At 43.7% G+C, this 14482-nt stretch overlaps 2 protein-coding genes across 2 annotated transcripts; one reads left to right on the top strand and one right to left on the bottom strand.

Annotated features, from left to right (window-relative positions):
- Positions 1-9608: 9608 nt before the first annotated feature.
- Positions 9609-10086, bottom strand: LOC129397358 (small cysteine and glycine repeat-containing protein 7). The gene has a single exon (XM_055109444.2). The coding sequence runs from the start codon at positions 9999-10001 to the stop codon at positions 9711-9713; it is 291 nt and encodes a 96-aa protein (XP_054965419.1). The 5' UTR covers positions 10002-10086; the 3' UTR covers positions 9609-9710.
- A 3465-nt stretch (positions 10087-13551) lies between these two features.
- LOC129397357 (small cysteine and glycine repeat-containing protein 6-like) lies at positions 13552-14112 on the top strand. Its single transcript, XM_055109443.1, has one exon. It carries the CDS (start codon positions 13552-13554, stop codon positions 13915-13917), a length of 366 nt encoding a protein of 121 aa, XP_054965418.1. The 3' UTR covers positions 13918-14112.
- Positions 14113-14482: the final 370 nt, after the last annotated feature.

Below are 14482 nucleotides of genomic sequence, written 5' to 3'. Positions count from 1 at the left end.
ACAATTTAAGCATCAAAAAGAAAAATGGCTGCAGTGAGCTAAAACACATAAATTTTTTTTAAATCTATGAGTTCATAATAATAGCAAATTTTTAAGAAATCCTCATTGGTCATCTTTGGAAGATGCTAAGAAATTAACACATTATTTTGAAATAGATATTTTTAATGGTAGGAGGAGAATTAGGCATTTATTCTTCTTTTCCTAAATGAACTGTACCTCAGAGTAAGCAAAGAGTTGAGGAGAGGACATTTCTTTTCTTTTCTTTGTTTTCTTTTTTTTTTTTTTTTTTTTAGTATTAGAGACAGTGTCTCACTATGTTGCTCATGCTGATCTCAAACTCCTGGCCTCAAGTGATCCTCCCACCTTGGCCTCCCAAGGTGCTGGGATTATAGGTGTGAGCCACCCCACCCAGCCCACATTTCTTTCTATAGAGGTATTCCAACAAATAGATGAGGAAAAAGTAGAATATCAATCACCATTTTGCAACCCAAATGAATTAATGGATGTAGGCAGTGACTAACAGCAGGTGCCGCTATCATTCAAAGACAGACAATTAGAATTACATGCTTCCTGGTGGAGGAACCCAACACCACCCATGAAGCATTCTTGTCCAAAAATAGAAACTGAATCTTAATAAGCCTCTAGATCTAATTACATGGGGATGCAATGATCAAAATTCAAAATTTGACCATGGAAAACTCACAGGAAAAACACACTTCAAGGAGAGAGAAAGAGAGGGAGATGGAGGGGGAACTACAGATTAAGAGTCATTCAGGCCGGGCACGGTGGCTCACGCCTGTAATCCCAACACTTTGGGAGCCCAAGACGGGCAGATCACTTCAGGTCAGGAGTTCAAGACCAGCCTAGCCAACATGGTGAAACCCCATCTCTACTAAAAATACAAAAAATTAGCTGGGCATGGTGGCATACACCTGTAATCTCAGCTATTCGGGAAGCTGAGGCAGGAGAATCACTTGAACCTAGGAGGTGGAGGCTGCAGTGAGTTGATATTGTGCCACTGTACTCCGGCCTGGGTGACAGAGTGAGACTCTGTCTCAAAAAAAAATCAATTAATTAATTTAAAAAAATAGAGTTGCATTTCCATTGAATTTTCCCAATATCCCTGGGCAATACAGTGAGACCCCATCTCTACAAAAAATTAGCTAGGTGTGGTGGCATGCACCTGCGGTCTCAGCTACTCGAGAGGCTGAGGTGAAAGGATCACCTATCCCAGGAGGTTGAGGCTGTAGTGAGCCGTGAGCAAGCAACTGCACTGCTGCCTGGGTGACAGAGCAAGAGTCTGTCTCAAAGAAAAAAAAAATTCCTTCAATAATGATGGCTGGATTCACCTGCATCTTTTTTGCTGGAATTTTATCCCTCTGGTAGTGACCTCTGCACTATGTACTCTCTGAGCTCATCTTTCTCTGAGAGTTTCCTGGGGTGCCAGGTCACACATCTAGGCAGGCAGAGACTACCCGCTACCGCACCACATCGCACGCAGCATTGCTCTGCTTCTGGCCTCTTCATCAGGGAGCCTGCTGTCTTCCTGTCATCAGCTCTCAGGGGTCCCAGGTCTGCTGGGCTGACCCAACTCTCCTGGCATCCACTGCTTTCACCCCATTCCAGCTAAGCTCCCCTTCTCTGTTCTCCATCCCAAGAGTGGAACAGGGTCTTCCTTTAGTTCCCTACAACCTTTCAGAACCCAGATCATAATTATTGGCAAGTCTCTAGTAAAGGTTCAAAGACAACCCAAAGTAGTTTAAAATCATGGTCAAATACAACCTCTGGGTGCCTCTTACAAGTATTTAACCTCTATCGCATGCTGCCTGCATTGGGCAGCACCAGCCGGCTCCCTCCTCCCAAGGAATGCCCTCAAGCATCTTTGCTCCCCTTGGAGTCTGGTCAGGAACCACAGTTCAACTGCAATGAAAGGAGGAGGATGCCCCAACCTTTGGGAGGGCTTCACCCCCTTTTCAGTTCCCAGATCTGCCTCAGCTCCAGGTGATGGACAGCTAAAACATCTGCTCCCTTCAGGGTCTCCCACCCCACTCCTACCCACACCAGAGTGGGCTCGCCCCCTGCCCAAGTTCACAGCTGGACAATTACTCAGGACTCAATAAACCAACATTATTACCTCCTGATACTTGGAGTATTTCATTTCAAGCATTGCATGTGTGGGATATGAATATTACTTCTTTGTTGAAATGTGTCAAACTCTGTCCTATTTGTGATTTCAGTCCCTCATTCAGCAGGAGGTTAAAATCAAACTGTGGCATCTTTTGTAGAGACCTGAAGTCAGTACTCCAGACCAGTTGTGAGCATCGGCTTAAATAAAAGCACACACACTCCCCACCCTCCAGGCAAGGAGCCACCTGAGTCTAAGCAGAGAAAAAAACACGTCTCTCCTAACGGCTCCATATCAACACGACAGAAATATATTCCAAATTGGCATGACTGAACGGAAACGGTGTCTGCCTCTGCATAAGCAAGGGGCAAATACTTATCTGCCTGTGGACCCAAACCAAAGGAACTGCACCTTGAAGGTAATGGACGTCTCCACATCTGAGAAGAATGAGAAGAATGCTGCTTTCAACTTTTATATAAAACCTCTCCTGCTCTCACCAAAGTTTTACAGGGGACACAATTATAGAAGGGAAGACAGTTAACAACTGAAAATTTACATGTTAGAAACTGAACACTTGAAATTCCCACCAGCAATCCCTACTCACACCCCAAAAAAGCACATGATTTTCTTGCAGATATGCCCTTTATTTTGGGGGATGACGCAGGGGTTGAGACAGGTCTTGCTCTGTCTCCCAGGCTGGAATTCAGTGACGCGCTCATAAGTCATTGCAGCCTTGACCTCCCAGGCTCAAGCAATCCTCCCACCTTAGCCTCCTGAGTAGATGGCACCACAAGTGCACACCCACCATGCCTGGCCAACACCTTTTCTAGTTAATCTCAATAAACAGCAACTCCATCCTTTTGGTTGCACAGGCCAAAAAGACGTTGGTGCCACTTTGACTCCTATTTTCCTCTCACACCCTACACTGGATGTATCAGCAAATCCACTTGACATTACCAGAGCTGAATCCTCTCTTGACCTACACCCCTACCCCACAGGTTCAGGCTGCCTCACCCCTACCCAGCAAGAGCTTCCTCAAGATGGCCCAGGTCCTAACTTGGACCCTCCTGTGGTCAATTCTCAAGGCCCTGTTTGGAGTAATCCTTTTATAAAGGAAGGCAGGGGATCCTTCCCAGCTTCCCTGCTTCTCTCACAGTCAAAGCTGGTTTACAGTGACCTAAAATTGTCCCCGAGAAATGCCAACAACACCCTCTCCATTACTTCACTGAACTCGGTACTCCTGACACTCCCATTAAGTGGGTGCTGGTTGAACTGCCTTTTCACTGTTCCCTTCCCACTTTCTGGAATGTTCTTGCCCCAGAAAACTGGATAGTTCACTTCTTCATCACTTTCTAGTCTTTGATGGAATGTCAGGTTCTACCTGAGTCCTATTTGGACCACCCAATTGGAAATTGAAATCCCATCCACCATTCCTTCAATCCCAATCTCTCATACTGTGCTCTATTTTTTTTTTATAATGGTTACCACATTTTAACATATGCCATTTTTTTCTTTTTCTTTTTTTAATTTATTATTATTATACTTTAAGTTCTAGGGTACATGTGCACAACGTGTAGGTTTGTTACATATGTATACATCTGCCATGTTGGTGTGCTGCACCCATTAACTCGTCATTTACATTAGGTATATCTCCTAACGCTATCCCTCCCCCAGCCCCCCACCCCACGACAGGCCCCATTGTGTGATGTTCCTCATCCTGTATCCAAGTGTTCTCATTGTTCAATTTCCACCTATGAGTGAGAACATGCGGTGTTTGGTTTTCTGTCCTTGCAACAGTTTGCTCAGAATGATGGTTTCCAGCTTCATCCATGTCCCTACAAGGGACATTAACTCATCCTTTTTTATGGCTGCATAGTATTCCATGGTGTATATGTGCCACATTTTCTTAATCCAGTCCATCATTGATGGACATTTGGGTTGGTTCCAAGTCTTTGCTATCGTGAATAGTGCCGCAATAAACATACGTGTGCATGTGTCTTTATAGCAGCATGATTTATAATCCTTTGGGTATATACCCAGTAATGGGATGGCTGGGTCAAATGGTATTTCTAGTTCTAGATCCTTGAGGAATTGCCACACTTTCTTCCACAATGGTTGAACTACTTTACAGTCCCACCAACAGTGTAAAAGCGTTCTTATTTCTCCACATCTTCTCCAGCACCTGATGTTATCCTGACTTTTTAATGATCGCCATTCTAACTGGTGTGAGATATCTCATTGTGGTTTTGATTTGCATTTCTCTGATGGCCAGTGATGATGAGCTTTTTTTCATGTGTCTGTTGGCTGCATAAATGTTGTCTTTTGAGAAGCGTCTGTTCATATCCTTTCCCCACTTTTTGATGGGGTTGTTTGATTTTTTCTTGTAAATTTGTTTAAGTTCTTTGTAGATTCTGGGTATTAGCCTTTTGTCAGATGGGTAGATTGCAAACATTTTCTCCCATTCTGTAGGCTGCCTGTTCACTCTGATGGTAGTTTCTTTTGCTGTGCAGAAGCTCTTGAGTTTAATTAGATCCCATTTCTCAATTTTGGCTTTTGTTGCCATTGCTTTTGGTGCTTTAGACATGAAGCCCTTGCCTATGCCTATGTCCTGAATGGTAATGCCTAGGTTTTCTTCTAGGGTTTTTATGGTTTTAGATCTGACATTTAAGTCTTTAATCCATCTTGAATTAATTTTTGTATAAGGTGTAAGGAAGGGATCCAGTTTCAGCTTTCTATATATGGCCAGCCAGTTTTCCAAGCACCATTTATTAAATAGGGAATCCTTTCCCCATTTCTTGTTTTCATCAGGTTTGTCAAAGATCAGATGGTTGTAGATGTGTGGTATTATTTCTGAGGGCTCTGTTCTGTTCCATTGGTCTATATCTCTGTTTTGGTACCAGTACCATGCTGTTTTGGTTACTGTAGCCTTGTAGTGTAGTTTGAAGTCAGGTAGCGTGATACTTCCAGCTTTGTTCTTTTGACTTAGGATTGTCTTGGCAATGCAGGCTCTTTTTTGGTTCCATATGAACTTTAAAGTAGTTTTTCCCAGTTCTATGAAGAAACTCATTGGTAGCTTGATGGGGACGGCATTGAATCTATAAATTACCTTGGGCAGTATGGCCATTTCACAATATTGATTCTTCCTACCCATGAGCATGGAATGTTCTTCTATTTGTTTGTGTCCTCTTTTATTTTGTTGAGCAGTGGTTTGTAATTCTCCTTGAAGAGGTCCTTCACATCCCTTGTAAGTTGGATTCCTAGGTATTTTATTCTCTTTGCAGCAATTGTGAATGGGAGTTCACTCATGATTTGGCTCTCTGTCTGTTATTGGTGTATAAGAATGCTTGTGATTTTTGCACATTGATTTTTTATCCTGAGACTTTGCTGAAGTTGCCTATCAGCTTAAGGAGATTTTGGGCTGAGATGATGGGGTTTTCTAACTATGCAATCATGTCATCTGCAAACAGGGACAATTTGACTTCCTTTTTTCCTAATTGAATACCCTTTATTTCTTTCTCCTGCCTGATTGCCCTGGCCAGAACTTCCAACACTATGTTGAATAGGAGTGGTGAGAGAGGGCATCCCTGTCTTGTGCCAGTTTTCAAAGAGAATGCTTCCAGTTTTTGCCCATTCAGTATGATATTGACTGTGGGTTTGTTATAAATGGCTCTTATTATTTTGAGATATGTCCCATCAATACCTAATTTATTGAGAGTTTTTAGCATGAAGGGCTCTTGAATTTTGTCAAAAGCCTTTTCTGCATCTATTGAGACAATCATGTGGTTTTTGTCTTTGGTTCTGTTTATATGATGGATTACGTGTATTGATCTGCATATGTTGAACCAGCCTTGCATCCCAGGGATGAAGCCCACTTGATCATGGTGGATAAAATTTTTGATGTACTGCTGCATTCAGTTTGCCAGAACATATACCATTTTTTAAGGGGCAGAGGAAACAATGGTTTGTGTGCCCTTTTCGTTCATAGAACACTTTAAACATAGCCTTCTTTATTTAATTTGTTAATTATTTTAATGATGTAACTGTTCAGGACCTTGACAGTATGATCTAACATAAGGCTCCTCCTGCCCAACCTGTCCTCCTGCCCTCCTACACCCAAGGTAGTCCTTTCCCTAAAGCTTGTGTTCAGCTAGGAGTGGTGGCTCACACCTGTAATCCCAACATTTTGGGAGGCAGAGGCAGGAGGATTGCTTGAGCTCAGGAATTTGAGATTGGGCAACATAGCAAGAACTAGTCGCTATTAAACTTAAAAGTTAGCCAGGCGTGGCAGAGCATACTTGTAGTCTCAGCTACTCAGGAGGCTGAGGCAGGAGGATCACTTGAACCTAGGAGATCAAGGCTACAGTGAGCCATAATCGTGACACCACACTACAGCCTGGGCAACAGAATAAGACCCTGTCTCAAAAACAAAAACAGAAAAAGCTTGTGTTTGTTATTCCTTTGCATTTCTTTGGACATGGTTTTACTACATACACTTACATTCCATTTCTGTTTATTTACTCTCCAGATGATAGGAAGTCCCGTTGTTTCCAGGTTTTCGCTATTTTTGACAGTGCTACTGTGAGCATTCTTGTATGTATCTATAGAATTTACGCACACTTAGGAATGAAATTCCTGAGTCTTGTGGAAATAAATGACAGCCCACCAAATTAGTCCAGGTAAAGGCTATTTAATTATGCTTGCCATAGCAAAGTGATGGTTTGCCACAGCATCCCCTGTGTTTTCGTGGACACTCAAAGGCAGGCGGAGGAGTGGGAAAGCTTTATACCAGAAGAAGGGAAGGTTTCAGGTATGCCCAGATGAGAGACTTTTGGTATGGGACATTGCAGACAGACTAACTAGAAGCAGGGCATCTTATGTGATTCATTAGGAGTGCATATTCGACTCTCTCTAATTGGTCTTATATTGGAAAAAGGGAATAAGAATTAGGGAAACTGCCAGTTATTACTCAAATCCTGGCCATCTGGGGCTTGTTTTCACGTGTCCTACCGTGCCCACCACAGTGTCTGATGCAAAGTTTGTGATTGCCAGATATATGCTGAAACAAATTCATCTACTTTATATTATTACCTGGTTCTTTTGATCCACATATTGATGCTGAAACTGACAGGCAATAACAAGAAATAACCACCAAGTCAGCACTGTAGCCCCTCATCTTTTAGGTCCCTATAGAAACACACTTGAGTCAGGCAAGAAGTGCCCATTTTTCCTTGACTCTTATGAAACTCTCATAACAGCCTCTCTTTGGAAGCATCCGTGGTGTTACTATTTAACACCAGGGGCAGACTTTGAACTTGCCCCTGGACTGGCATCTTCTACGGTTCTTTTCACTGTAGCATTTCTGAAGTATCTACTTTCTGTGAGTGCTTCCAAGAATGGAAGAGAAAGAGAAGAGACCTCTGTGGTCCAGGAGCAAGAATCAGTAAATTACCTTTCTCAGGCCCAGGGTGGCTGCCAACACCACGGAGAAGTCTTCTGTCCCTTTCTCCATCTCTTGCTTTCAACAGGGAACAGAGTTGAGCTCAAAATTCTAATTCATATCTCATTTAAAAAAGGACACTACATTCAGAAGATGGGTTTTTCAACATACACCATATGTGGCTTCACTTTCAGGGGACTTACAGATGTGGTATGAAAGCCACCCCTTGTGAACTCTGTATTTTTTTGTTCTTATAATATTCTTACTTATTTGTGATAGAATATAATTAAAGTAGGGCTAAGCGCAGTGGCTCACGCCTGTAATCCCAAAACTTTGGGAGGCCAAGGCCAACTCACCTGAGGTTGGGAGTTCGAGACCAGCCTGGCCAACAAAGTGAAACCCCATCTCTGCTAAACATACAAAAATTAGCCAGGTGTGGTAGTGGGCACTGGTAATCCCAGCTACTCAGGAGGCAGAGGCGGGAGAATCGCTTGAACCCAGGAGGCGGAGGTGGCAGTCAGCCGAGATCACGCCACTGCACTCCAGCCTGGGCAACAGAGTGAGACTCCATCTCAGAAAAAAAAAAGAAAAAAATATATATATACAAAATTAAAGTGGATATAGTGCCTTAGTAGGTCACAACTTTTACTAATAGATTTATTCCAGTATGGCCACATTAGTATTTTGTGACCATAATCTACCAGAAAGACAATTAACTAGTACTGATGATGAATTTTTTTTAATTTCATTGAACTGTAATTAAATTTTAGTCTGTTAATAGAACCAAAACCAAAATAACCAAGACCTAAATAGCTTTAGGTATTGAATTTCATCTGGCTATAGATGCTGAGGTTAAACTCTGTCAGAAAATTTGAATCTAAGGGTAGAGAGAAAGTGATGAAATAAGATCTCATTGATAGTTTTCTGAATCTTTTTTCTAATTCAGATAGAAGCCAACAAACTTTTACCACTGTGTGAAAACCTATTAGGAACAGATTATTCATGATTTCTTCTCTTTTCTTTTCTTTTTTTTTTTTTTTTGACAGAGTCTCACTCTGTTGCCCAGGCTGGAATGCAGCGGTATGATCTCAGCTCACTGCAACCCTCACCTCCCAGGTTCAAAGTGATTCTCCTGCCTCAGTCTCCCAAGCAGCTGGGACCACAGGCGCACACCACCACACCCAGCTAATTTTTTGTATTTTTAGTAGAGATGGGTTTCACCATGTTGACCAGGCTGGTCTCGAAATCCTGGCCTTAAGAGTCACCCACCTCAGCCTCCCAAAATGCTGGAATTACAGGTGTGAGCCACTGCACCCAGTTTATTAGTGATTATTCTTTTCTTTTCTTTTCTTTTCTTTTTTTTTTTTTTTTGAGATGGAGTCTCGCTTTGTCACACAGACTGGAGTGCAGTGGTGCCATCTCAGCTCACTGCAACCTCCACCTCCCGGGTTCAAGTGATTTTCCTGCCTCAGCCTCGCAAGTAGCTGGGACTACAGGCACCCATCACCACACCTGGCTAATTTTTGTATTTTTAGTAAAGACGGGTTTCACCATATTGGTCAGGCTGGTCTCGAACTCCTGAACTCCGCCCGCCTCGGCCTCCCAAAGTGCTTTAATTACAGGCGTGAGCCACCGCACCCAGTCTGTTAGTTATTATTCTAAAGCCATCACAAACAAACATACGGAGTGTTAGTTTTCTGGATTTCATCGCATCTTTCCTTTAGACACATTAGAAGAACGAAAGAAAGAAGGAGATGTCCATGAATCTTTAATGCCAATTTTATGTGGTTAATTGGGAAAATATTGTCTCAGGTTTACAGAAACAGAAAGCAGGAGCAGACATGCAGGATACAGAAACTACAGAAAGGAGGGAAAAGGAATAGAAACAAACATTTCAACAGTAAAATTTCAAGAAAACATAGCATTAAAAATATCCCTCTGTTTTTTTTGGGCTCATACTTTGATTGGTGATTGATAGAGAAGGTTTGTGTTGGTGGTTTTCACGTGCAGGCAGGATCTCAGAGACCAGGGAATGTGGATAAAACTTCTTGTGACTTTCAAATCAGAGAAGCCTGGCAGGAGGGAGAGAAAATTTACCAACAGGACAGTTCGTTACCTGCAGCATCTTCCCAGAGGCCGGGGACCCGCCTAGCAGCAGCATTGCTTCTGGCAGCAGCCTTTCTGCTGGCAACAGCCCTTCCCACAGCCATAGCGACATGAGTTGCAGGTGCGGCGGCAGCAACAGATCACGGGTGTGCTGCAGCAGCCCCCACAGCAGCCGCGGCAGCAGGGGCAGCAGCTGGAGCAGCAGCCCACCCGGTAGTACCTGCAGGTGGTGCAGCTGCCACAGCCACCACCACAGCCACCACCGCAGCCACCACCGCAGCCACCACAGCCACCACTGCAGCCACCACAACTTCCACAACCACAGCAACCCATGGTGTCAGTAAAGAGGACTCAGGTGAAGTGAGGAAGGAGGACTTGAGAGGTGAGGAGGTCTGATGCCTCCTTCTGCTGGGGGAGGCCCTTATGTACCAACTCTGGGAAGAGGAGAGGGAAGACACATGACCACTTCCTAGTTATTGTTTGGGTCAACTGTCATGGGAGAATCTCATAATATATTATTTACTGCCCTTTGGAATGGGAGCTAGGTTTATGAGATTACTTGTTTTGTTTATTTTCTGAGTCGAATGTCGTAAAAGACCTCCTGATAGCCATGGGAAAGGGGGTATTATCAACAGTTTTGGACACACTCAGAAAGCCCATATAGTACAATAGCAATGCTTGAATGGATGGTCCAACGTTCGAACAATGAATAAACATTATCAGGAGGCTATTCCTGTATAGTGCCCAGAAATTCTCTTACCAAAGACTGGAGAAATGACAGGTGTCTCAGGCACATATGTCATTGCCAACTGCAGAAGCAGCGGGATACTCTCACTGGAGATTGTCCCCCTGAGAATGGAAGATTTTGCTCCCCACCACACAGTTATAAAGCCTGGCTCTATGTTTCATTATTCAGTATATTTAACATTGTGTTGGCCAGGTGTGGTGGCTCATGCCTGTAATCCCAGCATTTTGGGAGACCAAGGCGGGTGGATCACCTGAGGTCAGGAGTTCGAGACCAGCCTGGCCAACATGGTGAAACCCCATCTCTACTAAAAAAATTACAGAAAGTTAGCTGGGCATGGTGGTGCATACCTGTAGTCCCAGCTACTTTGGAGGCTGAGGCAGGAGAATCACTTGAACCTGGGAGGCGGAGGTTGCAGCGAGCCAAGATTGCACCACTATACTCCAGCCTGGGTGGCGGAGTGAGACTCTGGCTCAAAAAATAAACAAATACATAAAATAACATTGTGTGATTGCTTATAAAGCACAAGTAAACCTTCACAATGATACATCTTTTTTGATACAATTCACATGGCATTTAAAATAAGAAAGCATTTTGTAATTAGAATAAAGAATAAGTTTGGGGGCTTGAAAAGCTTTATCAATTACTGTCCAAGAGGAAAATCTACATGAAACATTATATGGCTGACAATGGCAAATAGATCAAGAGAAATAAAAGCAAAAAGTTAAAAAAATAAAAGAGAGAGAGAGAATTAAATCCAATGCTTTAGAAAAATAAAAGACTGCTTCAGGAAATGTAATTATATAGACTATTTGAGTTGCGCGAGCAATATTTATATTATAATAATCAAGTTACCATTGGTTATAGATATTACAAAAACTAGTAATACAAATATATTAGGAGTGACACAAGAGAGTTAAATCCCCATCCATCTTAACAGAAACTAACACTGGCAATTAAGAAATAAGGGAATTAGTTGGGCAGGGTGGCTCACGCCTGTAATCCCACCACTTTGGGAGGCCGAGGTGGGCGGATCACGAGGTCAGGGGATCGAGACCATCCTGGCTAACACGGTGAAACCCCGTCTCTACTGAAAATACAAAAAATTAGCCAGGCATGGTGGCGGGCGCCTGTAGTCCCAGCTACTCGGGAGGCTGAGGCAGGAGAATGGCGTGAACCCGGGAGACAGAGCTTGCAGTGAGCCAAGATCGTGCCACTGCACTCCAGCCTGGGTGACAGAGTGAGACTCTGTCTCAAAAACAAAACAAAACAAAACAAAAAAACAAGCAAAAATGTCTTCGGATGTTGCTAAGTGTCTCCTGGGGGCAAAATTGCCCCTCATTGAGATCCACTGCTCTACAGAAATCCTCACATCATAGCACTCTGGAAAAGGATGCCAGTTTAGGAATAGCCTTTGAAGGCTGCAAAAGGACTTTACATGAAGTTCTTCTTTTCTTTTAATTTTTTGGATACAATTCCTAGGACATATGATTCTTTTTTTCTTCTTTGAGACCAAGTCTCATTCTGTTGCCCAGGCTGTCGAACCTCTGCCTCCCGGATTCAAGCCATTCTCGTGCCTCAGCCTTCCGCATAGCTGGGACTGCAGACATGAGCCACCACCTGGTTAATTTTTGTATTTTTTGTAGAGACAGGGTTTCACCATGTTAGCCAGGCTGGTCTCAAACTCCTGACCTCAGGTGATCTGCCTGCCTCAGCTTCCCAAAGTGCCGGGATTACAGGCATGGGCTACCACGCCCGGCAGGACATACGATTCTGAAGGGGCTAAGTACCCAGGGTGGTGAAAGAAGACAAGAGTGAGCCTTGATGAAAACTATGGACTTTGGGTGATTATGATGTCTCACTGTAGGTTCGTTCACCAGTTTTAACAAATGTACCACCCTGGCATGGGATGTCAGTAGTGAAGGAGGTTGTGTTGGGGAGGACAGGGAATATATGGGAACTCTGTACTTTTAGCTCAATTATTATTATTATTATATTGCTACTATTTTTTGAGCAAGAGTCTCACTCTGTCACCCAGGCTGGAGTGCAGTGGCTCGATCTCGGCTCACTGCAGCCTCCGTCTGTCGAGTTCAAGCAATTCTCTTGCCTCATCCTCCCAAGTAGCTGGGACTACAGGTGCCCACTACCACGCCCAGCTAATTTTTGTATTTTTTAGTAGAGACGGGGTTTCACCATGTTGACCAGGCTGGCCTGGAACTCCTGACCTCAAGTGATCCACCCACCTCAGCCTCCCAAAGTGCTGGGATTACAGGTGTGAGCCACTGCACCCGGCCCTCAGCTCAATTTAGATGTGAACCAAAAATTGCTCTAAAAAATAAGGTCTTTTAAAAGTTTATGCATTATTTACCCTAAGCTAAGGAAACTGGATCACATAGGGATCATGGCTTTTTTAGGGACATGAAACCAGCTGGTGGCAGAGGCTCTTAGCTACCTCATCCACTAATCCATGAGTATAGGACAAGAGGGGAACATGAGCCAGTGTGGGAAGCTCACTTTGAAATACACCGTGACCATCAACCCAAGATGGGTATCTTTCTCATATTTTGACTTGTGAATTAACAGCAAAAGTAAGTCTGAAAACAGGTGAGAAAACCTTCTGAGATGTTAGCCAAGGGACCTTATGACATGTGAAGCTTTGAGTGTTTCCTTCATGAGGGATCTCACCTTCTCTTGCATTCTGCAGACAGCACCTGAAAACAGAAAAGCCTTCCTTTAGAGGAGGGGGAAACCAAGGGAAAGATCCTCTCGGCACCAAGGGATCCTGATTAATGGAAGATAGGAGATGGGCTTTCATCAAATGAGACTCATAGATCACACTTGAAAACTGCTACGTTAAAACAAGACTAAATATTTAAGAAACAATTAGAAGCATAACTTGAGGAAGAAGTAAATGTGAAAATAAGCAATTCTATGAAGTCAGAGGTGTTCAATGAGGAAATACACTCAGGGTCTTGTGAAATTCCTCCAGGGAAGCTGGAGGAAACAAGGAAGTGGCCACCTGCCACATGTGAGGCCTGGAAGGGGTATTTAAGAGCCCCTGAAGCAAAGAACATCAGACCTCCTCACCTCTGCTGAGTCCTTCCTCGTCACTTCACCTGAGTCCACTCTACTGACACCATGGGTTGCTGTGGGTGTGGTGGCTGCAGTGGTAGCTGCGGTGGCTGCGGTGGTGGCTGCAGTGGTGGCTGTGGTGGTGGCTGCAGTGGTGGCTGTGGTGGTGGCTGTGGCAGCTACACCACCTGCAGGTGCTACCGGGTGGGCTGCTGCTCCAGCTGCTGCCCCTGCTGCCGCGGCTGCTGTGGGGGCTGCTGCAGCACGCCCGTGATCTGTTGCTGCCGCCGCACCTGCAGCTCATGTGGCAGTGGCTGTGGCTGTGGGAAGGGCTATTACCAGCAGAAGGGCTGCTGTCAGCAGAAGGGCTGCTGTCAGCAGAAGTGCTGCTGCAAGAAGCAATGCTGCTGCAAGAAGCAATGCTGCTGCTAGGCGGGCCAGCCTCGCTCTACCTCTAGCCTAAGAAACGCTGAGGCTTTGCTCACAGAATTTGGTGAAACTTTCCTTCACCCTTCCTTTCTGCTTCTGTCCTGCCTCATCTACCTGGATGCGTTGGAACTGCTCATGCTGTCCCTTGTAGTCTGAAGTGTCAGGATTGTTTTTCCTCCTTTGTGGTGGTATGACTACTTCAATTCCTTCTCCCTGTATCTTCCAAGGCTTAGCATTATGCTATTATGCTATTGTGCTATTATGCTATTATTCTCCGTCATTTTTGTAATCTTGTTTTCTTTTGGAAAAAAAGATAAAAGATTAGCATATATTATCAATGTAAAGGGTGGAAGCACAGCCACCCATGTCAAAAATATATTTGTATTCTGAGCTTAACAAAATAAAATCGTGAGAACTAATATTTCATTTTTTTGAAAAAAATTCTTATGATGGATTTATTGTTGTTTCATATTGCACATTCACTAACTTCTTTCCTGTTTCTGTGTCCCTGTTTAAAAAAAAAGGCTACTCTTCCTTAATAAAAATAATAATCTCTCCATATTCTCAG

Source organism: Pan paniscus, chromosome 13 (genome assembly GCF_029289425.2).
Source record: "Pan paniscus chromosome 13, NHGRI_mPanPan1-v2.0_pri, whole genome shotgun sequence".
NCBI classification, from domain to species: domain Eukaryota; kingdom Metazoa; phylum Chordata; class Mammalia; order Primates; family Hominidae; genus Pan; species Pan paniscus.
Note: the sequence above shows the minus strand (reverse complement) of the source record. Positions and strands in the feature narration are given on the sequence as shown.

What these genes read in the sequence shown, in the direction of transcription:
- LOC129397358 (XM_055109444.2), bottom strand. Translation starts at nt 10,001, where the DNA reads ATGGGTTGCTGTGGTTGTGGAAGTTGTGGTGGCTGCAGTGGTGGCTGT.
- LOC129397357 (XM_055109443.1), top strand. Translation starts at nt 13,552, where the DNA reads ATGGGTTGCTGTGGGTGTGGTGGCTGCAGTGGTAGCTGCGGTGGCTGC.